Genomic DNA, 19,886 nt, shown 5'->3' on the forward strand with positions numbered 1-19,886 from the left:
GTGTGTCATCCGCCATGTTTGATGTGTGGGCTTGAAAACTCTCACGGCATTAATTGAAGAATCCATGACCACATGCGATCGACTAGCTTCGGAAGAGGCCATTGGGGAATCCTCCGCGGCATCCCATCCGTTCCAAGGTTCATCAAGTACATCTATTAGGGTTATCAATGCATCGGCAAGTCGCATGACGACACTTTCTGGTTTAATCGGGGGCGAATCGCTGCAGAGTGGCTTACCTCATCCCCACTTTAACACGCCTGTTCCCACGCGTCCCGCGACGCGTGCGCCAGAACGCGTCTGCAATTACAGTATTAGAATAGGACATGTTCAGGTGAAGCTGCGAATTGCGGGCTCTGCATATCACGAATACTGAATTCGCAATTGGCACGACGCAACGACCATCACGCCTCTTACAAAATATCACCGAGTCCTCTCATTCCTTCCGACATCAATAATGACTTAATACCCGAAACGAGGGCCATTTACGTGGCAGTATTCACAACAATTACGACAATGCCCGTCAGAAGAAATCAAGGGCGTTCGCGCTATGGCGCTGGCCCAGGACACATTCACGACAAAACCAAGAAGATCAAGTCTGCAGAGATCTCGACCCTGCGATCTTCAGAAATCACATCACAAAATGAACGAACTGAAGCAACGCGATTGGCGAATCGTATCGATGACAGTCAGGGTTTCGAGCGGTTCGAGGCGGGCAAGAAACGCATCGGATGGCTATGTAACATGCACAGCACGGCGATCGAAGATTCCAAGACCCCCGGTGGGCGGGCGGCAGTTGACTTTTACTTCATTGGCGATAAAGGAGACACGTTCAAGGCGAGTGTGGAGTATTTGCCATATTTCCTCATTGCGGTAAAGATGGGGAGGGAAGCGGAGGTTGAGGAGTGGGTCAAAAGAGCATTTGAAGGCCTGGTCCGAGCTGTGGACAAGGTGGACAAAGAGGATCTCGACATGCCAAATCATCTGCTGGGATATCGAAGGACTTTCCTCAAACTCACATTCGCCAATGTAAACGATCTGCTTGCTGTGCGGAGATCTATCATGCCCATCGCGGAAAAGAACAAGAAGAAAGTCAGCGCGATGGACACATATGCAGAAGTAGCGAGCGCCAATGCTGGTTTCGACATATTTGAAGACGAAGGTGAGCGAGATCGGCGGCCGACTAGCGTTCTGGAGGCCAGCGACTTCATTGTCGACATTCGAGAATACGATGTTCCCTACCACGTCAGAGTCGCCATCGACCTTGATATCCGGATAGGAAAATGGTACACCGTCGAGGCCAAGCACGGCCACGTCTCACTCAGCTGTATTGAAGAACGTTTGCAGCGCGCAGACCCTATTGTCTTAGCCTTTGATATCGAAACCACGAAGCTCCCCTTGAAATTTCCTGATGCGACTATCGACCAGGTTATGATGATTTCATACATGATCGATGGACAGGGTTTCCTCATCACTAATCGCGAGATCGTTTCAGAAGACATTCAAGACTTTGATTACACCCCGAAGCCTGAATTTGAAGGGCCATTTCTTATCTTTAACGAGCCAAATGAGGAGGCTGTACTGGAACGCTTCTTCGCCTGTATCAAGGAAGCAAGACCGAACATCATCGTGACCTACAACGGCGACTTCTTCGATTGGCCATTTGTGGAGGCTCGTGCAAGTGTCCATGGCATTGATATGTATCAGGAGATTGGATTCCGCAAGAACAGCGAAGACATTTATCAATCCACGCACTGTGCTCACATGGATGCTTTTGCGTGGGTGAACCGCGATTCCTACCTTCCTCAGGGCAGTCGTGGTCTCAAAGCCGTGACCGTCGCCAAACTTGGCTATGACCCAGACGAGTTGGATCCTGAGCTCATGACGCCTTATGCTTCCGAACGGCCACAAACGCTTGCAGAGTATTCGGTGTCAGATGCGGTAGCAACCTACTACCTCTACATGAAATACGTGCACCCTTTCATCTTCTCATTGTGCACTATCATTCCTCTGGGCCCGGACGATGTGCTTCGCAAAGGTACTGGAACTCTTTGCGAGATGTTACTCATGGTTCAAGCGTATCAGAAAGAGATCATCCTGCCAAACAAACATGTCCAAGCTCGAGAGTCGTTCTGGGAAGGGCACTTGTTAGAGTCCGAGACCTATGTAGGAGGTCACGTCGAGAGTATCGAGGCTGGTGTCTTCCGAGCAGACATACCCACAAACTTTGCTGTTGACACGACCGCGATCGACGAACTCCTTCGCGACCTCGATTCAGCACTGGAGTTTTGCATTACTGTAGAAGAAAAAAAATCCATGGATGATGTCGCAAATTATGACGAAGTCCGGTCACAGATCGCTGAGCGACTCACCAAATTGAGGGAAACGCCAAATCGAACCGAAAGGCCACTCATCTACCATCTGGATGTCGCCTCAATGTATCCGAACATCATGACCACTAATCGACTACAGCCGGACAGTATGATAGACGAGTCTGTATGCGCCGCCTGTGACTTCAATCGTCCGGGCAAGACCTGCGACAGGCGCATGCCGTGGTCATGGCGAGGCGAATTCTTGCCAGCCAAGCGAGATGAATACAACATGATCAGGCATGCCTTAGAGAATGAGAAATTTCCAGGCAAGTTTGCGAACAGTCTGCCGCGTTCATTTCAAGACCTCAGTCTGGACGAACAGACTGCACTAGTAAAGAAGCGCTTGACGGATTACAGCAAGAAAATTTATCACAAAATTCACGACACGCGGACGATTGAGCGTGAGGCCATCATTTGCCAGCGAGAAAATCCGTTCTACGTCGATACCGTCAAGGACTTCCGAGATCGAAGATACGACTTCAAAGGAAAGCAAAAGGTCTGGAAAGGCAAGGCGGGCGATCTTGAAAAAGCGGGCGCCCCGTCATCAGAAGTTGAAGAGGCCAAAAAAATGATTGTATTGTTCGACTCCCTTCAGCTTGCGCACAAGGTCATTTTGAACTCATTCTACGGATATGTCATGCGAAAAGGTTCACGCTGGTACTCCATGGAAATGGCAGGTGTGACTTGTTTGACTGGTGCACGCATCATCCAGATGGCTCGTCAACTTGTGGAACGCATCGGCCGGCCTCTCGAACTCGATACCGACGGTATTTGGTGCATCTTGCCGGCTACATTTCCAGAGAACTTCGCTTTCAAACTCAAGAACGGCAAGAAGGTCACAATCTCATACCCATGTGTCATGCTCAACCATCTGGTGCATGCTAAATTCACAAATCATCAATATCAGACATTGGTAGACTCCAATACGTTTAAATACGAGACTCACAGCGACAACTCCATCTTTTTCGAGGTTGACGGGCCATACAAGGCAATGATGTTGCCAACTTCAAAGGAAGAGGACAAGAACTTGAAGAAACGATATGCAGTCTTCAATGACGACGGAACGCTTGCAGAACTGAAGGGTTTCGAGATCAAGCGAAGAGGAGAACTGAAGCTCATCAAGATCTTCCAGCAACAGATTTTCAAATTCTTTCTCGAGGGCAGCACACTCGCAGAGATGTATGCCGCAGTCGCCACTGTCGCCAACAAATGGCTCGATGTCCTCCATTCTGCTGGGTCCACGCTTTCTGATGAAGAGCTGATCGATCTCATTTGTGAGAACAAGAGCATGGCCAAGACTTTGGAGGAATATGGGGCGCAGAAGTCCACCGCGATCACAACGGCGAAGCGTCTCGCAGAATTCCTGGGCGAGCAAATGATCAAGGACAAAGGTTTAAATTGCAAGTACATCATTTCATCGAGGCCACGCAATGCTCCTGTGACGGAGCGCGCAATACCCGTGGCCATTTTCTCCGCTGAAGAGACGGTCAAGCGTCACTACCTACGTAAATGGCTGCGCGAGGATCCAGGAGATATGGATCCTCGATCAGTCATTGATTGGCAGTATTACCTAGAAAGACTTGGCTCGGTCATTCAGAAACTCATCACGATCCCTGCTGCTCTACAAAAGGTCCGCAACCCGGTTCCCCGTGTGCCTCATCCGGATTGGCTCGACCGGAGGATCCGCATAAAAGACGATGTCTTCAAGCAACAAAAAATGACGGATATGTTCGCAAAGAAGCCCCTGGCTGAGCTCGATAGTAACATCAACAATATCCGAAGTACCGATATGGAAGACTTCGGCGCGACGCCCATGTCAAAACTAAAACCTGCCGCTGCAGCTAAGATTGTGAGCTCTCAAAAGCGCAAGGTAGCAGAGCCCGCTGTCCCTACCTCGGTGAATCCGTATGATAGCCTTCCTGATGTGATGCCGTCAATAACGGATGACTATCGAGGATGGCTGAAATATCAAAAGAAGAAATGGAAAATTCAGAAAGCTGCGCGGGCACGCAGACGTCAATTGTTCGGCGAGAAGAGGGCCGATGCTAACGATGCTATTGGCACATTCTTTCGAAATCAAGCGGAGTTGCTCTACACAAGTGACTGGCAAATTGTACAGCTCCGTGAGACAGAAGTTCCCGGAGAAGTTCGTGCTTTTGTCTTGATCGATAAGAAAATGCATCAGTTGAAGGTAGTCGTCCCAAGACAAGTGTACCTGAATCTGAAGGAAGACGATCTTCCGGATGTATCCATCGACGGTGTTCACGCAGAGAAGATTGTGAACCACACCCTACCAAACGGCCATCCCTCGACACATTTATTCAAGCTCACAATGAACGAACAAATTTATACCCGAGACGCAGATCAGCTGGCTGCTCTGTTTCATCACTCCAGTGTGGAAGGCGTGTACGAAACGCAAGTGCCTCTCAGTGTACGTGCGATGCTTGATCTTGGCAGCGTTTGCACTTTCGATCAGAGTCAACGCGGAGTGTTGGGTCGAGGCTTGGAACAGGGCTTTGATCTTTCGACATTGCGAACAGTACCACCGCAAGAACCATATCTGAGTGCGGCAAGCGCAATGAGCTACTACGCCCTCTACCACATAAGTGCTGGTGAACGACAGGTCTATGGTCTTTTCTCCTCATCAAGAGCGGAGGCCAAGCTCGTGATCCTCAATCGAGCTCGGAGCGACCAGAGCATGCCTAATGTAGACCGCATTTACGAAGAAATGCTTGCTCGCAAAATGGAGGAAACCGGAGGCGCACCATGGCAAACGATCATGGAGTACCAGGACGCTATTCACTTCCAAACGGTGCAGGTCACTACCCAGCGACGTGCACTGCAAGAACTTGGCGACACTATCAAAAAGTTCCAGAAGGAGGAGGCAAGACCGACAATGCTCATTCTGCAGTCGCCAAGTGCACAGGTGCTCCTGCATGACCTACCAGCGCTACAGAACTTCCCTGTCCTACACATTCGCGCTGACGAGAACGACAAGAAATTTCCTCCACTCGGATGGCAATCTTTCGTGGCGAAACGACTTGTCACGCACTACCTAGACCTTGGCCTCTGGGTTTCACATCTGCTTGAATTCTCGAGATACGGTAACATCCCCCTGTGCAACCTGAAATTGGATGACCCAAGGTATTTGATCGACATCACGTATGCTCGCAAGCTGCAGCAAGAACGAGTGATTCTATGGTGGTCGAACGATGCTAGGCCAGATCATGCTGGACACGAGTGCGATGATATGTTGAGTTCCATGGAAGTCGTTGACATGCCAGCTATCAACACGCCAGGAACATATTCGTCAGCTTGCATCGACTTGAAGGTGAAGAATCTGGCCATCAACACCATTCTCTCTGCAGCTGTCTTGGACAAAGCCGAAGGGAGTGATCCGATGGGCATATCCGGCGCTGGTGCACAAGAAGATGCTTTAGATGAGACTGCACAGACCATCCAAACGGAGAACGCCTTTGCTTCTGCCGGCATTGGCGCATTGCGTGAGATGGTTCGTGGTTGGTGGCAGGAGGCCTGCAAGGGAGGCAGCTCGATGGCGGACGTGCTGGTCCAGCATCTTGTACGTTGGGTCGAGAGTCCAAGTTCCCATCTCTACGATCGTAACCTGCACTACTACGTACAAGTCATGTCGAGGAAAGCTTTCCAGCAGCTCATGTCAGAATTTCGCCGAGTCGGCTCACACGTGGTGTTTGCCAACGCCGGCCGGCTTTTGATTCAAACGTCAAAATCGGAAGTAGGCAATGCATTCGCTTACAGCCAGTATATCCTCAAGACCATCAGCTCAAAGCCAGCATTCCATTTCCTGGATTTGACGATCACAGAGTTTTGGGATTATCTTGTGTGGTACGATGAGTTCAATTACGGAGGAAAAGGCTGCACGGAAGTCATCGAGGCAGACAAACAATCTCTGGACACCATCATGCACTGGCAAATTGCAAGTTTCCTGCCGCCGATTTTGCAACCAAATTTCAACGACTGGGTGGTAGAGTACATCGAGCTGATGCATCAACGCAAGCGTCCGACCGCAGCCATCAATGATACCCCACGAGCAACCCAGCTGCCAATTCATGCTCCGATGTTCAACAGTGCCGAGAAGGACGATCAAACCACTCCTGGAAACGTGCTTACTGTTACAATTTCCAAGCCATTGAAGAAGCAGATCGCCCAGCTCATCAAACGCCAACGATTAGAAGCGGCGCACGAAGAGCTTCTGCAGGACTGGTCGTTCCCGATCCTTCCGGGCTCTCATTTGACCCCTCGAAACGCTGTGTTAGAGCTCGTCAAAGCTCTCATGCAAGTACTTAGTCTCGACAAGACCATCACCCTGGAAGCACGTCTGCTACGCAAGGAACTCCTCCAGCTTTTCGAGATCCGCGAATTCAGCTCAGACGGCGCCTTTGTCAATCCCAGCAGTAGCCTCTCTCTGAAGCAGGTCAACTGCCCTGAATGCTGCGTCCCTCGCGACATCGATCTTTGCAAGGATGGCGACCTCTCAGTCGTCGTCGAGGGCAGTTCACAGTCATTGTTGGTGGCCAAGTGCGAGAACTGTAGCGCCGTGTTCGACCGTCTACATATCGAAGAGCGATTGTTGAGCGATATCCAAAAGATGGGCGTGTTGTGGATGACGCAAGACCTGAAATGCAAAAAATGCGCGCGGCTCCGGACGAATGACTTTATGGAACATTGTGCTTGCGCGGGCGAATGGACGGCTACAGTGAACAAGGAGGATTTGTTGAAGCAATTGCGAGTGTATGGAAGTGTTGCGGCGTTCTATGGGCTACGGATGTTAGAAGTTGTGGTCAAATCCGTCAAGGATGGATTGTGATTTTCGGCTTGTTGATTTTGAGATGATTCTTCCCCTCTCGCTGGCTCAAGCAGGATACCTCTCGGCTCAGTTGTGCGTTTTTCCTGTTGGATGGTGTTTAGCTGCGGAGTTCAGGATTGATATTGGTCCCAGAGCGGACGTGGCACTGAAGCATTGGCATTTAAGCGACCCGAGACTTTTTTACTTTTTCAGTTGACGATACAACATTACATTCAATGGGATCGTGTGAGGTGATTTGGGATACTTCAGCTTGATCTATCGAGTAGCTACTGGACAACGAATTGTTCGGCGTGAGCCTTGTACAAGACACTCGAGTCGAGCAGGGTGTCATTGCGAGAGTTGTAGAACTCTACACCGAGATTATTCGCATCCATGACCTTGACGCGCGCATATGAGAAGTCGCCGTCATAAGTGAAGACGTTTCCTGTAGCGTTCGCGCCAGCTTCGGAGAGGCCCTCGATGTTGCCAGCACCGCCCGCGACCACGTACATGGGCGCCTTGGGGTTGTTGAGTCCGGCAGGGTCGACAGTGCCGTTGTAGATCGGGCTGAATCGCTGAGAGTTGTGCACGTGTCCGAAGAGCGCGAGATCCACACCGTATTTATAGAAGAGCGGCTCGAAGGCTGCCTGGCAGGGTGCGCAGACGTTGCCCTTACCGCCGGTTGAGTACCAGGGACGGTGAGCAGCGACGATGAGCCAGGGTGTGACAGTACGGTCGACGCTGGACAGGTCAGCTTCGAGGAAAGCGAGCTGCTGGCCGGTCGCGCCGAATGGCCCAGCATTCAGGTTGGCACTACCGTCTTTGCCATCTGGAGCCTTAGGGAAGTCGGTCTCGGTGTTGAACATAACAACGTGTGCTTGGCCGTACTCAAAGCTGTACCAGAACGGCGGGTTGGCGAGAGCCTTGGCGATCACTGCGGAGTGTTGCGCTGAGCTGTCATTGCTAGACGAGAGGAAGGCAGTACCCAAGGTCTGGTTGAAACGGTTGCGGAAGTCGGTGAAATTTTTCTGGCCTTGCGGGCACAAACCGCTGGTGTAGTTGATCTCCTCGCAGGCAGCCTCGTGGTTGCCAGGACCAGCCATGTACGGCTTGAGAGCAGAAATCGGCGCGAGCTGATTGTAGAAGGTCTCGAGGATAGCTGAGTATGCATCCTTGCCGTCCAGGAGGTTCTGCGGCTTCAAGAACCAGTCATCAGCGTATGCGAAGTCTCCTGGGTGGATGACAAGCTCATAGTCCTTGTAGGTACGAGCCAGGGAGCCGATGGTGGAGTGTTCGAGCGCCGGCTCAATTTGAGGAATGGTGTCTCGCTTGGTAGTGGTGAAGCCATCTGGCCCATACACACCAAGATCAACCACAACGTCCATGTTGAAAGGGGTATCATCTCCGGCGGCACGAGGGCTGAAAAACGACTGCACAGTGGAATTGGTCGACACAATCTTGTAAAAGTATGTCGTTGCAGGCTGAAGGCCGGAAAGTGTGACCGCGTTCGACCATGTTCGAGACGAAGCATATGTGTATGAGTCGGTAGAGCACGACTGAGCAGTGAGAGAGCTGCTGGAAATGCCAAACTGCACGCAGGGTTGGTCTAATTTCTGGAAGGTGTTCCAGCCCACAGAAATGGCTAATGAAGACTGTCAGCGTCGACATCTACGACCACTCCGACGTGACAGAGACTCACAGTTCGCCCCCTTCACAGCGATGCGCTGCTGAAATGGAGTTGTGCGATCAGCTGGGATCTGAGGATACGAAAAGGCAAGCGCGCCGGTGATGGCCACCAATGGCAGGGCGAGTAAAGAAGCCATGATCGGTGAAAACGGTAAGGAATATGATTAAAGCAACAAGCTTTGCCAATGGTATCCAGCACGATAACAATAGAAATGCTCGTGTGTGATGAAGTGTTGCAATTGCCCCGATGTCTCGACGACGAGCCGGGCAGGTCTACTAATACTTGTACTTCTCGTGGCAAGAACATCGTAGCTACGCAAGCGTTGATGCCGGCATCCATTCGAGGCTAATCAATTACTCGTCCGGACGGCATTGCGACCGATGTGGTCTGGCCCGAGCGGGCGGTCTCTGGAGGGCGACGCCATTTGAATGCGGTCTGGCGGGGAATACATCTCAAATTGTTCGGGAATATTCATCAAGCGTCGTTCAGGTTCGTTTAATAGCTGCTCGTGGTGAAGATCATTGGAGCTGAATGCATAGGGACGGCTTATGCATGCCACATAACCCCGAATGAAGCATGAATCGTCGTCGCGACGGTCATCGTCTCCACGGCGAGTGGTCGGAATTGAGTCAAGCTTCTGAAGATCTTCGCCACGGTCCGCGGAGACAAGCCCAATGTGGTCAAGAAGCTGCGGGTAGGGCGTGCCGAACTGTCAAACCCCATGTTGCACGTGTTTATTGCTGGACAAATCGATGGACGGGCATTATCAATTCACGACGCAACTACTGCAGTGTTCATAAGAAGTGGTGGACAAGGATACTCGATGTAATGCATAACTATTGATTGGGAGAACATTGACCTGCTCTACCCTCTCTGATCTCTCGCACCTTCGCACTATCCCCACGCGTAGAACACATCCAGCAACCATCGGCGAGCATCCCATCGATCTCGCATGAAACACGTGCAGATACACGCATCGAGCCCAAGCGACATTGATGTTTGCACCAGATGACCATCTCTCAGACCTGGGAATTGGGCTCTCGCGACCATGGTCTGCCAGACCCTGTAGTCCGGCGTACTCGCATTTCCTCGTTGCAGTCGTCCAGGCATCAGTCAAATCAGACGGGCCACTCCCCCCATGACTGATATGATACTTGTATTGCCGATGACTAAAACGACACACATCAGCTTTCTAAGGTAGAGTAGAACACCAATCCCCCAGAATCGGCTTCATCAGGTTGTCGGGGTGTCCTGTCCTATTTGACCGATACCTGTAGCTCCATGGACCCGACTAACCCTCCAAACAAGCTTTCCATGAGCAGAATGCTTGGCCCGACAACCAGTGCGATCTAAGTCGTGGGCATATCTGAGTGCCTACGCCATGGCGATCACATCTGACTTGTAATGCGGCGGATCAAACACGTTAGTCACACAAACGTCTAGGAACTCAGCTCATCCTCTCTCCAGAACCACCATAGAACGATTATGATGGCCTTCAAACCAGCGGCCATCCACAGAGCGCCCGCAATGCCGACCTCAGCTCGCTCGCACACGCCCGCGACAACGGCTCCACACAGCAACATGATAGGCGCTGCCACTCGTCGGTTTCTCTCGGTGTTCGCAATGATCCCCGCGAATAGTTTCTCGTCGGCCCAGAGATCGCAGTAAATCGATGTCAGCACGACACTGGTCAAACTTCCAAATTTCAGTACTCGACTCATGAAAGCTTGGCCGGACGACTGCAATGCTATCAGCGCGATGGGGACCAGCACCCATGAAGTAATCGGGCCATCTTTGGTGGTTCGAGGTCCCAGCGTAACCATGAGCGCTGCAGCTCCAATCAATAATGTCTGTATAATGTATGACAAGAGCAGCACCCATCGTCTTCTTGGCGAAAAGAAGCGATGAAATCGAGCAAAGAGAAAGCTTCCCACCGAGAAGCTTACCAGAGAGACCGCCGCGCGAATCCACCGATTGCTCTCGGAGGGTGCTACGATACCGTAGCCTAGGTAGATTGTGTTTCCTAAACTCGTCGATGCATTCAGCAGGCGATTCGGGTTCGGCAATCACTAGAGAAGTCCTTGGCGGCAGGCACACTCACCGGTCTGCATGCTAGCAAAACTGCCCCATGTTGTGACACTGGCCGTATCCAGCAAGCCAGTGATAAAGTAACATAACAGCAGAGGTATGTCGGCCCATCTGTTATTGACATCCACGTGTAGATGATCGTGCAAGCGTGCTGTCCATCCCGGCGTCTTCGGCTCTGATAGAACAGGTCGAGCGTGAATTGATGCCGTCGAAGGTTGATCCTCACTGAGTCGAGGCTCCGTCGATGGCAGTGTGCCGTAACCTTCGGATCGTGGCATCGCTACGACGGCAATCTTCCAAGTCAAAACGCGTTGCTGTCTCGACAATACTTTATCACTTCCGCTTTAGCCCTCTCGCGCCAGAACACACTTCCGTCCACGACTAATTCCCGACTTTTCACTATGTCAGAGATTCTAGCTCTCAATGCATCTGCGCGACTTTTGGGCCAGCGAAAATGCAGACGTCAGCCCTCTAGTCCGATCGTCCCTGTGAGATGACGCGTTCAAAGGACGCGGACATTGGCCGTCTACACAAGTGCACCCAGGCAATATGGCTCGAGTGGTTGAACAATAGTATATCGATACTCGGAGGTCCGTATGTCCAGACCTGCTAGAAAGCCTGCAGGCAGCTTCAGTCGTGTCTAGTGAATAAAGGCCTTCTTCTTTGCATTCGGAGAGTCTCGAGGTCCTGCACGGTTTAGGGTTGGGGCGAAGATGTTTTACCCCAGGGTTGGGATCATGCGAACGTGCCTATGAATGGTCATGAACATAATTTGACTGGCTGGGATCGCAGTTGGTATTCCCAGTTGACTGAACCCGTTGTGAATTCCACATAAGGACCCGCGCATTACATATCTGGAGCTGAGCAAGCCATCCAATCGCCGCACATCACTTTGATGGCCGAGCAAGCAGAGACTCTACCCGAAGGAGTTCACCATTACCAGGATACTGACGATGTTCCATTCGAATTGTCAAAGTATTTCCACCAACGCTACGACATTTTTTCGAGATACGATGAGGGCGTGTGGATGACATATGACGCCTGGTTTGGTGTCACCCCAGAGCCCATAGCACTGTAAGTAGATCACACAATCCTGCAGATGCTCAAGCCTGCTGAGATATTTATTGATCACACGCCCGCAAGCAGTAAGATCGCCGCACAGTTGGCAGAGGTTTCTCCAAGCAACAAGCGAACTCTCATCGACGCTTTCGCCGGAGCTGGTGGTAATACCATTGCCTTCGCCTTGTCGGGTCGTTGGGACGAGATCTTTGCCATAGAAAAGGATCCCGCGACTCTTGCGTGCGCCAAGCACAATGCCAAAATTTACGGTGTCGAAGATAAAATCTGGTGGATCCAAGGTGACATCTTCACCGTCCTGAAGAAGCGGCTGAATAGTGTCGCACAGAACGCCGTCATCTTCGGGAGTCCGCCCTGGGGAGGTATGTGGCTATCAATCCCACAACGCGAATTGTGTCTGACAGCTCGTAATTCTAGGTCCATCATATACGACCTCCAACGTTTTTGACCTCTCTCTGATGCAACCATACACACTGACACAGCTACACGATGCATTCATGCGGAAGCCGACCGAAGTCGTGCTCTTCCTACCTAGGAACTCGGATCTCGAGCAGATCGCCAAATACGGAGAGGACAATGAACATCGGAAGCTGAAGGTGGTGCATTATTGCATGTACGGTGCGAGCAAGGCTTTATGTGTATTCTTCGGGCGTTTCATTTGGAATGATTGAGGCACAACTCCCAATGAATTTGTCCTGGGGATGCGCGTTCTTTGACGGCCTTGGCCAATTTATGGGTATACTTTTGCGTGCCGGCGCTGTAAAATCGCTGTTTTGAGCCATTGATACCATCTACTGGTCAGGCCGAGGGCGTTGATGATTAAAATTATTAGCCAGGCTGAGATCATGTGTTTATTCGCAGAAATGAAGGAAACTAGTACTTCAAATCTATGCCTCTCCTCTTCTCGCTCTCTCTCCACTCGAACATGACCTGGCTACCCACGAAGAGAGTGGCACATGCGCCGACGAAGAATATCCTACCTCCCAGGTCACCGACGATGCCAGTCACAAGTCCCTTCAGACCATCCACACCGACAGCAAATCCAACTAAATTTGCGACCATCATCATGAGAATGTTAAAGACCGCGCCGAGGCCACACAGCCAGCGGTACGTATTTGGGCGATTCCTGTAGTTCTTCGCTGGGAAGAGCAGCGTGGCAATGATCTCCGGCAAGACGAATAGAGTAATGAGCCAACCCCAGGTCAAAAGCCGAAGATTGAGATCGTGCCATACTGCTACAAACGTGAAGACCAGGAGGAAGTTGGCGATCATGCGTGGCTTTGACAAACCTCGACTGCCGCCCAGTGGAACGAAGATGTAGCGGACAATGAATCGATTGAACGAGCGATGCCATCCTCGCCAGAATGCAAGGGCGGAGTAATTGTCCGACATGCATCGGACCATGTTCTCGGGTGGATCGATTCCATCCACGAGAGCCCAAAGTCGGAAGAAGCGCCATGGAAGTAGTAGCTTCAGCCAGATGATGTGTAGGTTGAAATACCCCAGCATTGAAAGCTGGAATGGAGTGTAGAGGGACCAGTCCGGTTTGGCATTGTTGATGGCGACAGCGTAGAGGTAGTGCTGAACAAGTTCCATGGTGAGGAGGCAGAGTAGGAAGCGGACGGCGTACGGAAAGGTTCGTGAGAACGAAATCGATGCTGACGGATAGCGACATTGCGAAATATAGTCGTTGAAGTTCACGATCGGACCGGCGAGGTAAAGTGGAGCATAAAGTACAAATGCAACGTAGTTGGGAAATGTGAAGTCCTTTGGTTGTGCTCCCATGGCAACCCTCTCCCTATCGGGAAGTGCAGCAGGGTCGAGCGATTTCTTCTGGAGTGTGTTAGCCACCAACAGATCAAATAACGCAGTTGAAGGATGCCGGTACATACCTCGATGGCATTGCTCGTGCCGCGTTCGAGCATCCAAATATAATCGAAATTGTAGGAAATCAGTCGAAGGACTGTAATGTTGAAGAAAATCTCCCAACGAGGGATGAGTCCACCATAGCTGTCGATAGTGGCGCCCAGGCTAGTGTTGGCGTTAATTGGAGTTGAAGAGAGAATGATCGATAGATCCGTAAATCGATAGCCATGGCATAATTCGTTGCTGAACAGAACTCCCATATTGAAGATCCAGGTCGCAACACCAACGTACTTCCTGGGCAGAGACATAGCCACATGGTAATTGACGTAGAGAATGAAGAGAATCTTGAAGGCGGAAATGCCATGAAGTGCAACCATAAAAATGGCAGTAAAAACTAGATCAAAGTTGACTCGGGATTTCAATCTGCAGTCCGCTTGTTCTGCTGAGGCTTTCTTCGATTGGCTTGCCCCATTGCGAGGAGCTGGAGACCCAGTAACTACGTTGGCAATGACTCGTAAAAGTGGATGCAAGGTCAAGAGTAAAGCCATGTAGGGAATGAAGTCCCTGAAATTCGAATACTGCGCATCTGAGTTATCAACTTGCCGCCCGGGAATCCAACCCGGCGACAAAAGGTGAGCGTAATGCTTGTACATCGGATGAGAAGGTTGCGAGACATCGTATACTGATTTAAACATCAAAACCGGAATGGTAAGGAATGCCAGGTAGTAAAGGTAATATTCCGAAGTATTCCATCTCGACGGCTTTGCGCTTGGGAGAGGTGCGTTTGTCGTTGGCGAGAGACGAATGTCAAGGGTCTCAGCCCGGAAAAGCTCCCAAGGTCGAATCATGCTCGGTGAATGCGTCCTTGTCTTTTATTTGCGATGACCCATTCGCGTTGTAGCGCTGATGTTGTGGTGTCGAAATGCCTGGACCCCTTACTCTGAGGTGGTTGTTAAAAATAAGTACGAAAGCCGGGGAAAGGAATTGGGGAAAGTGTGTCATCAAGTCTTGGACTGTACGCGGCGGAGCTCTCTCACGCGTCGCGAGCTGCGAAATTCCCGCGATTTGCGATTCGCGCGGTGCGATAGGTGACGACATAGGAAAGCCAATCTCTTCCTGCCCGGATACTGGACCAAGATCTATTAAGCATTTCGCTATCACAGGACTCGCACAAAAGTAGTCATGGCAGCAGCGATCCCGCCAACACAAGCTCCCGCGGCGCAAGAATACGGCGGTGGTCAGTCTGATGTGCTTGGGAAGATACACCAGAAATGCAAGTGACGTTTACTGACAACTCCCCTCAATTGCAGATGAGATCAACGCGCTCATTCTCGATCCGGGCAGCTTTACCACTCGAGCAGGTTTCGCAGGTGAAGACACTCCCAAGTCCGTCATCCCGACCAGCTATGTGGTGACCTCGTCGGGCGAGAAACTTTACGGGGACAATGCCATACACCTGGTCCGACCAGGCGCCGAGATCGCAAATCCCTATAACGCAGATGGAATAGTCGAGGATTGGGAGACTGCTGCACGGTTATGGGAATACAGCATTACATCTCGTCTCACCGGCCCACGGCAAACAGCACCCAGTAAGAATGGACTGAATGACCCGGCTTCCAAGGAAAACCAGGATGGAGACGGAGATGTGGACATGGATGCAGCGGTCGAGGAAACGGAAGAGCATGAGCGGATACTGAGCGACAATCCTTTGTTAATGAGTGAACCTGCGTGGAATCCGTCAAAGGCACGAGAAAAGACAATCGAGCTGGCCATGGAAGATTGGAATGTTCCGGCTTTCTTTTTGGCCAAGACTGGGCAATTAGCAGCGTATGTCGAGCTCAATACGTGTTGCAAAGCTGGAGAGGCTGACCATACATATCTACAGGTACTCCCAAGGAAAGGCCACCGCTTTGATCGTCGACGTTGGTCATCTGAATACCTCAGTAACAGCCTTGTACGACGGCATGGTGCTACGGAAAGGTCAAATGGACTTCTATGAAAACGCACAGAGAGCAATGAGCTGACCTTCAGATAGCATCAAGTCACACCCCGCTCGCCGGTTCATGGCTCAACACACAGCTACGATTAATGTTCGGCTCCTTGTCACCGGCAGTGCCATTAAATCCCTACTACGCCATCGCTAGCAAACAACCTGTCGATGCTGGCGCGCCAAGCTTGGCGACCTTTCAGAAATTCGACACTGCACCCAGCGCATCCTTCCGCACTTTCGAGGAGGATCGAGTCCTGGCCGCCTTCAAGGAGTCAATTGTCACAGCGTGGCCAGGCCCAAACAGTCTTTCTTCGCCGACGGCACCTGGAGGTACGGTGACCAATGCTGAGACTCTCAAGAGCTTGCCACCCAGACCATTCGAATTTCCAGACGGATGGAACAATGTTTTCGGTGTGGAGCGCTTCAAAGTTGCGGAGGGGCTATTTGACGCTTCTGCTGCCTACTCATCTACCGAGCATACGGCTCCAACAGCGGAACAGACCATCACAAGCGTGATCCGTCGCGCAGTTGATGCGGTCGACGTCGACGCTCGGCCAACTCTGCTCAACAATGTCATCATCACGGGTGCCGGGAGCTTGATCGAGAAATTGCCTGAGCGCATTCAGAGCGACCTCGCCCTGAAATACCCAAACCCCAAGGTTCGTGTCATTGCCAACACGAGCACCGCCGAGCGGAGGTTCGGTTCATGGATCGGTGGAAGTGTGCTTGGAAGTCTCGGCACATTCCATCAAATGTGGATCAGCAAACAGGAGTACGATGAGTTCGGAGCAAGCATCGTCGATAAACGGTGCAAATGAGCCTTACGGAGACATTTCAGCGTTGTGTCATGACAACGGGGAAACACATGCTGGCGTAATAGTCGCTCAGCGAGCAGCATTTCTGAAGACTTCGACCAGCCATCGCAGTAGGGACGGTAGTGTCGGAAAGCCTTGCGCATGAGACGAAGACGGAGAACGTTACCACCCATGACTCGGCATTCCTCTCTATGGTGATGGCCATCAGCACTTGATTGCAGGATGTAAGCCTCAATGGCATGATCACATCGAATCACCACAGAGCGTGGCGACAGGCTGAGGAGATTGTCTGACTATCAATAGATCCATGGAGCTGGGATGTAATGTATTGTAGATTGATCGGAAAGACCGCCCTTGTCACATAAGCGTTCTTGCATGCCGCTGGTTCAGGAAATGGCTGTTCTGTTCGCCAAAGTGGATTAACACCAATGCGCTGAAGCCTTGTCTCGAATTGTCAAATGATCGCCCTGGTCTCTGTGTCGGCCTCGGCACAGCCATGCAGCTCACCTTGGAGTGGATATTTCGACGCGTGAAGGCTCGCCGCGGGCCGAACGTGGCAGCGTGAACGAAGTCTAAATTTGACGTGCTGGCCTAGAGCTCCTAACAATATTTTGTGTTCACAGCTAGTCGGAGCTTAAAATCCTTGATGAATGTATCGTCATGTACTGTGCTGTACTAGGTATGTACGATTGCGATATGACCACTTGGAACCGGACTTTGGCAATGAAGATCTACAGACGAGGTTCGAGAATCGTGCTGCCCAGGAGCCCCTCGAAGTGCGGAGTTGGGTGATTCGTCATCATCTTGGCGCCGCTTGCATCTTTGTAGACTCATGAGAGATGTGGACCTTGATCGTGAGGAAGAAAGCCAAGAATTTTGTGTTGAGCAAACCTGAGCCGGCGTGGACAGTGTCGAGGCCGCCGCAGTGCGTGTGCGCCACGATGGCCACGGCGCAATTGGGTGAACTCTATTAAACATTACTTTATACACCCAGATGGCAGGCAATTCCTGTCATCAACCACGTGTAAAAAGCCGCCAGAGATTTGCCCTCGGACGCCAATATCATTTGAACGCACAGTAACAACGAGGCCGGAATTGCAGGCGTTGGAGAGATTGCGTTGGGGTGGAGTCGGCCGAGAAAGAGACAGAAGGAAGAGGAGGCGTCAAAAGAATTCCGACCCGGAGGAAACTACGCGCACCGCACATTTCTTTGGTAGGAGCAGTACATGTACCTAAAATATGTATGGAGCCACCAATTGTTTCGCCGGGAATGGCTCGTCTCACACAGCTCGAGTACATCATGATGCTGACGAGGATTAAATTGACACCGTAAAATACCAATTTGTCTTCTACGTTGGGCAGAATTCGTCAAAGTTGGCGCGGACATCATTATCATCACCGTCGTTTTCGTTTTCGAGATCCTTTCTATTGATCGGAGGAGTGGTCTACCATGTACCCGTATTGATGCAGACAACCAGGATACATAGCACGACGGGATGGGATCTCACCTGTACGATCGGCCAGTACCTACCTAGGTAGGTAGTTGTGATGCTATCCTCCTGCCTCGGACTTTTAGGGTTTGTCTCGAGAAAGGCAATCGTTCCATCTTCCCTCTGTCCCGGCGTGTCCTGCTCCGGTTTTGGCCCGAGAAGCCGTGATGGACGACCGTCCGGCAACCGGTTGTGTCCTATTTCCGTAAAGGAAGCTTTCAACCGTCGCTCGAAGTGCCTGCCTGGGTACCGCACTGCCGTGACCAAGATCATCACGGCACTTGGCAAGGCTAGGAGCTTGAGCTATCTTGGCCTACCGAATTCGTACATAATAGCTGATACCTAAACGCTCGATGATCGTCCTCCTTGTATGTACTCGAAAGGTGGATGCGTACGTAGACTAAATGCTGCAGGGATCATCGTGGTCGACGCCGCGTGCTCCGACGACAGGATTGGGTGGAGGGTAGAGGGTGGTCGACGACGACATGCATAGGTCCTCATTAGCATCAACATCATCCGTCTGATCACCCGCTAGCACACGATACAATACATGGCACCAGTAACACGCCCTGTTTGCTTAGGAGTAGACGCTATCGGTCTGGTCACTGCACAGGTGTGCTTGTATGTTTGCGGTGGTCAGTGCCAGAGATCATTCCAGTCAGATCATGGCACTGCTGTCCACTGTATCTACTGTATGGTGCAGTGCAGCATCCGTAGTGCAGCCTCGAGTACCTCGGCTTCTTTGTGACTCTCGCGCCTCGTGTTTTCGTGGTCGTGTTGTTTGCCAAGACGACTGGCGATGATTTTTTACCTCGACTGACGCCTTAAAAGTCGTCGTCAACATCGTGGCGCGGGCGGAAGATGCTAACGTCAATCATCGCGAGAAAAGGCCTTCCCTGTAGCACCCAGCAATCGGTCCGTCTACCTAGTGTGGGCTACTGATGAGACCCAAATGACAGTTCCTGGCGCCTAAGCATCGTGAAGAAGCCACGCCGCCGACGCGAGAGCGACGAATGTCGTTAGCTGCTATCAAGGCAATGTCGACAATGTGGACTGTACGGATGTGGCGCCTTATGTTGATAGCCGAGTTGCTGCTCACGAATAGAAAAGCTTTAACGTCACCCGGGTACGATGATTCAAATGAGGAGAACAGACTATCAATGAGCTACTGGATAGGCATTGCACGATGGTACCGGGCGCTGCTAAGTAGGTCAACGTTCCATTGAGACGCCCTGGAATAGTCGTATGGGCGATCAAGGGTAAAAGACGATGCGCACACCGTGAAGCGCGCGCGCAGACAAAAGTCCCCGGATTCAGCGGAATCGGCATCACGAAAGACCCGAAAGGCGCTTGTCCGGTTTGAAGCACACCTGGGCAGGAAAGATGATGTAAATAATCGCGCCCATGGGTAACGCGGGGAACCCCAACGCGGTCCATACCCCAACGCGGTCCACAATTTTGAACACAACAACGCGTCAACTTCAACACGCAATGGCTACACCAAAACGCGTGCAATCGTCCCTAAAAGAGGGGAGTCTATTGCTTGCGATGTCAGCTGTCAGATCAGGTGCCAGCCGCTCCGTAGCAGCGGCAGCGAGAGACTATAAGGTCTCAAAAACGACGTTGCTCCGGAGACTCAAGGGAATCCCCTCTCGAGAAGATTGGAAGCCAGGGACTCT

At 51.4% G+C, this 19,886-nt stretch overlaps 7 protein-coding genes across 7 annotated transcripts; 3 read left to right on the forward strand and 4 right to left on the reverse strand.

Moving 5' to 3' along the window:
* The first annotated feature begins 361 nt into the window (after nucleotides 1-361).
* Nucleotides 362-7,532, forward strand: K489DRAFT_429423 (DUF1744-domain-containing protein). The gene has a single exon (XM_033608371.1). The coding sequence runs from the start codon at nucleotides 514-516 to the stop codon at nucleotides 7,213-7,215; it is 6,702 nt and encodes a 2,233-aa protein (XP_033462147.1). The 5' UTR covers nucleotides 362-513; the 3' UTR covers nucleotides 7,216-7,532.
* Nucleotides 7,349-9,485, reverse strand: K489DRAFT_149198 (Metallo-dependent phosphatase). The gene is made up of 2 exons (XM_033599206.1): nucleotides 8,894-9,485; nucleotides 7,349-8,836 (listed from the first exon to the last, which is right to left on the reverse strand). Exons 1-2 carry the CDS (start codon nucleotides 9,015-9,017, stop codon nucleotides 7,482-7,484), a joined length of 1,479 nt encoding a protein of 492 aa, XP_033462148.1. The 5' UTR covers nucleotides 9,018-9,485; the 3' UTR covers nucleotides 7,349-7,481.
* An 835-nt stretch (nucleotides 9,486-10,320) lies between these two features.
* K489DRAFT_387201 (uncharacterized protein) lies at nucleotides 10,321-11,247 on the reverse strand (the record flags this gene model as incomplete). Its single annotated transcript, XM_033606301.1, has 2 exons — nucleotides 10,321-10,904; nucleotides 10,983-11,247. The coding sequence occupies 2 exons, from the start codon at nucleotides 11,245-11,247 to the stop codon at nucleotides 10,321-10,323; spliced, it is 849 nt and encodes a 282-aa protein (XP_033462149.1).
* Nucleotides 11,248-11,864: 617 nt separating this feature from the next.
* K489DRAFT_368311 (S-adenosyl-L-methionine-dependent methyltransferase) lies at nucleotides 11,865-12,717 on the forward strand (the record flags this gene model as incomplete). Its single annotated transcript, XM_033602937.1, has 3 exons — nucleotides 11,865-12,043; nucleotides 12,116-12,408; nucleotides 12,464-12,717. 3 exons carry the CDS (start codon nucleotides 11,865-11,867, stop codon nucleotides 12,715-12,717), a joined length of 726 nt encoding a protein of 241 aa, XP_033462150.1.
* Nucleotides 12,633-14,848, reverse strand: K489DRAFT_399357 (MBOAT-domain-containing protein). Its single transcript, XM_033606962.1, has 2 exons — nucleotides 13,939-14,848; nucleotides 12,633-13,879 (listed from the first exon to the last, which is right to left on the reverse strand). The coding sequence occupies exons 1-2, from the start codon at nucleotides 14,758-14,760 to the stop codon at nucleotides 12,920-12,922; spliced, it is 1,782 nt and encodes a 593-aa protein (XP_033462151.1). The 5' UTR covers nucleotides 14,761-14,848; the 3' UTR covers nucleotides 12,633-12,919.
* Nucleotides 14,849-14,955: 107 nt separating this feature from the next.
* On the forward strand, nucleotides 14,956-17,157 carry K489DRAFT_377659 (actin-related protein, ARP4 class). Its single transcript, XM_033604205.1, has 4 exons — nucleotides 14,956-15,149; nucleotides 15,223-15,739; nucleotides 15,798-15,892; nucleotides 15,948-17,157. Exons 1-4 carry the CDS (start codon nucleotides 15,095-15,097, stop codon nucleotides 16,718-16,720), a joined length of 1,440 nt encoding a protein of 479 aa, XP_033462152.1. The 5' UTR covers nucleotides 14,956-15,094; the 3' UTR covers nucleotides 16,721-17,157.
* Nucleotides 17,142-17,800, reverse strand: K489DRAFT_149293 (uncharacterized protein). Its single transcript, XM_033599207.1, has 2 exons — nucleotides 17,225-17,800; nucleotides 17,142-17,157 (listed from the first exon to the last, which is right to left on the reverse strand). The coding sequence occupies exon 1, from the start codon at nucleotides 17,693-17,695 to the stop codon at nucleotides 17,393-17,395; it is 303 nt and encodes a 100-aa protein (XP_033462153.1). The 5' UTR covers nucleotides 17,696-17,800; the 3' UTR covers nucleotides 17,142-17,157; nucleotides 17,225-17,392.
* Nucleotides 17,801-19,886: the final 2,086 nt, after the last annotated feature.

Source organism: Dissoconium aciculare, assembly GCF_010015565.1.
Source record: "Dissoconium aciculare CBS 342.82 unplaced genomic scaffold K489scaffold_3, whole genome shotgun sequence".
NCBI lineage: Eukaryota > Fungi > Ascomycota > Dothideomycetes > Mycosphaerellales > Dissoconiaceae > Dissoconium > Dissoconium aciculare.

Excerpts from the sequence above, each read along its gene's own strand:
- K489DRAFT_399357 (XM_033606962.1), bottom strand. The coding sequence starts at position 14,760 with ATGATTCGACCTTGGGAGCTTTTCCGGGCTGAGACCCTTGACATTCGT. Across the intron at positions 13,880-13,938 it reads GCACGAGCAATGCCATCGAG|AAGAAATCGCTCGACCCTGC; the intron begins GTATGTACCGGC and ends AACACACTCCAG.
- K489DRAFT_149293 (XM_033599207.1), bottom strand. The coding sequence starts at position 17,695 with ATGTTTAATAGAGTTCACCCAATTGCGCCGTGGCCATCGTGGCGCACA.
- K489DRAFT_377659 (XM_033604205.1), top strand. The coding sequence starts at position 15,095 with ATGGCAGCAGCGATCCCGCCAACACAAGCTCCCGCGGCGCAAGAATAC. Across the intron at positions 15,150-15,222 it reads GGCGCAAGAATACGGCGGTG|ATGAGATCAACGCGCTCATT; the intron begins GTCAGTCTGATG and ends CCTCAATTGCAG. Across the intron at positions 15,740-15,797 it reads AAGACTGGGCAATTAGCAGC|GTACTCCCAAGGAAAGGCCA; the intron begins GTATGTCGAGCT and ends ACATATCTACAG.
- K489DRAFT_149198 (XM_033599206.1), bottom strand. The coding sequence starts at position 9,017 with ATGGCTTCTTTACTCGCCCTGCCATTGGTGGCCATCACCGGCGCGCTT. Across the intron at positions 8,837-8,893 it reads CGCTGTGAAGGGGGCGAACT|CCATTTCTGTGGGCTGGAAC; the intron begins GTGAGTCTCTGT and ends AGTCTTCATTAG.
- K489DRAFT_429423 (XM_033608371.1), top strand. The coding sequence starts at position 514 with ATGCCCGTCAGAAGAAATCAAGGGCGTTCGCGCTATGGCGCTGGCCCA.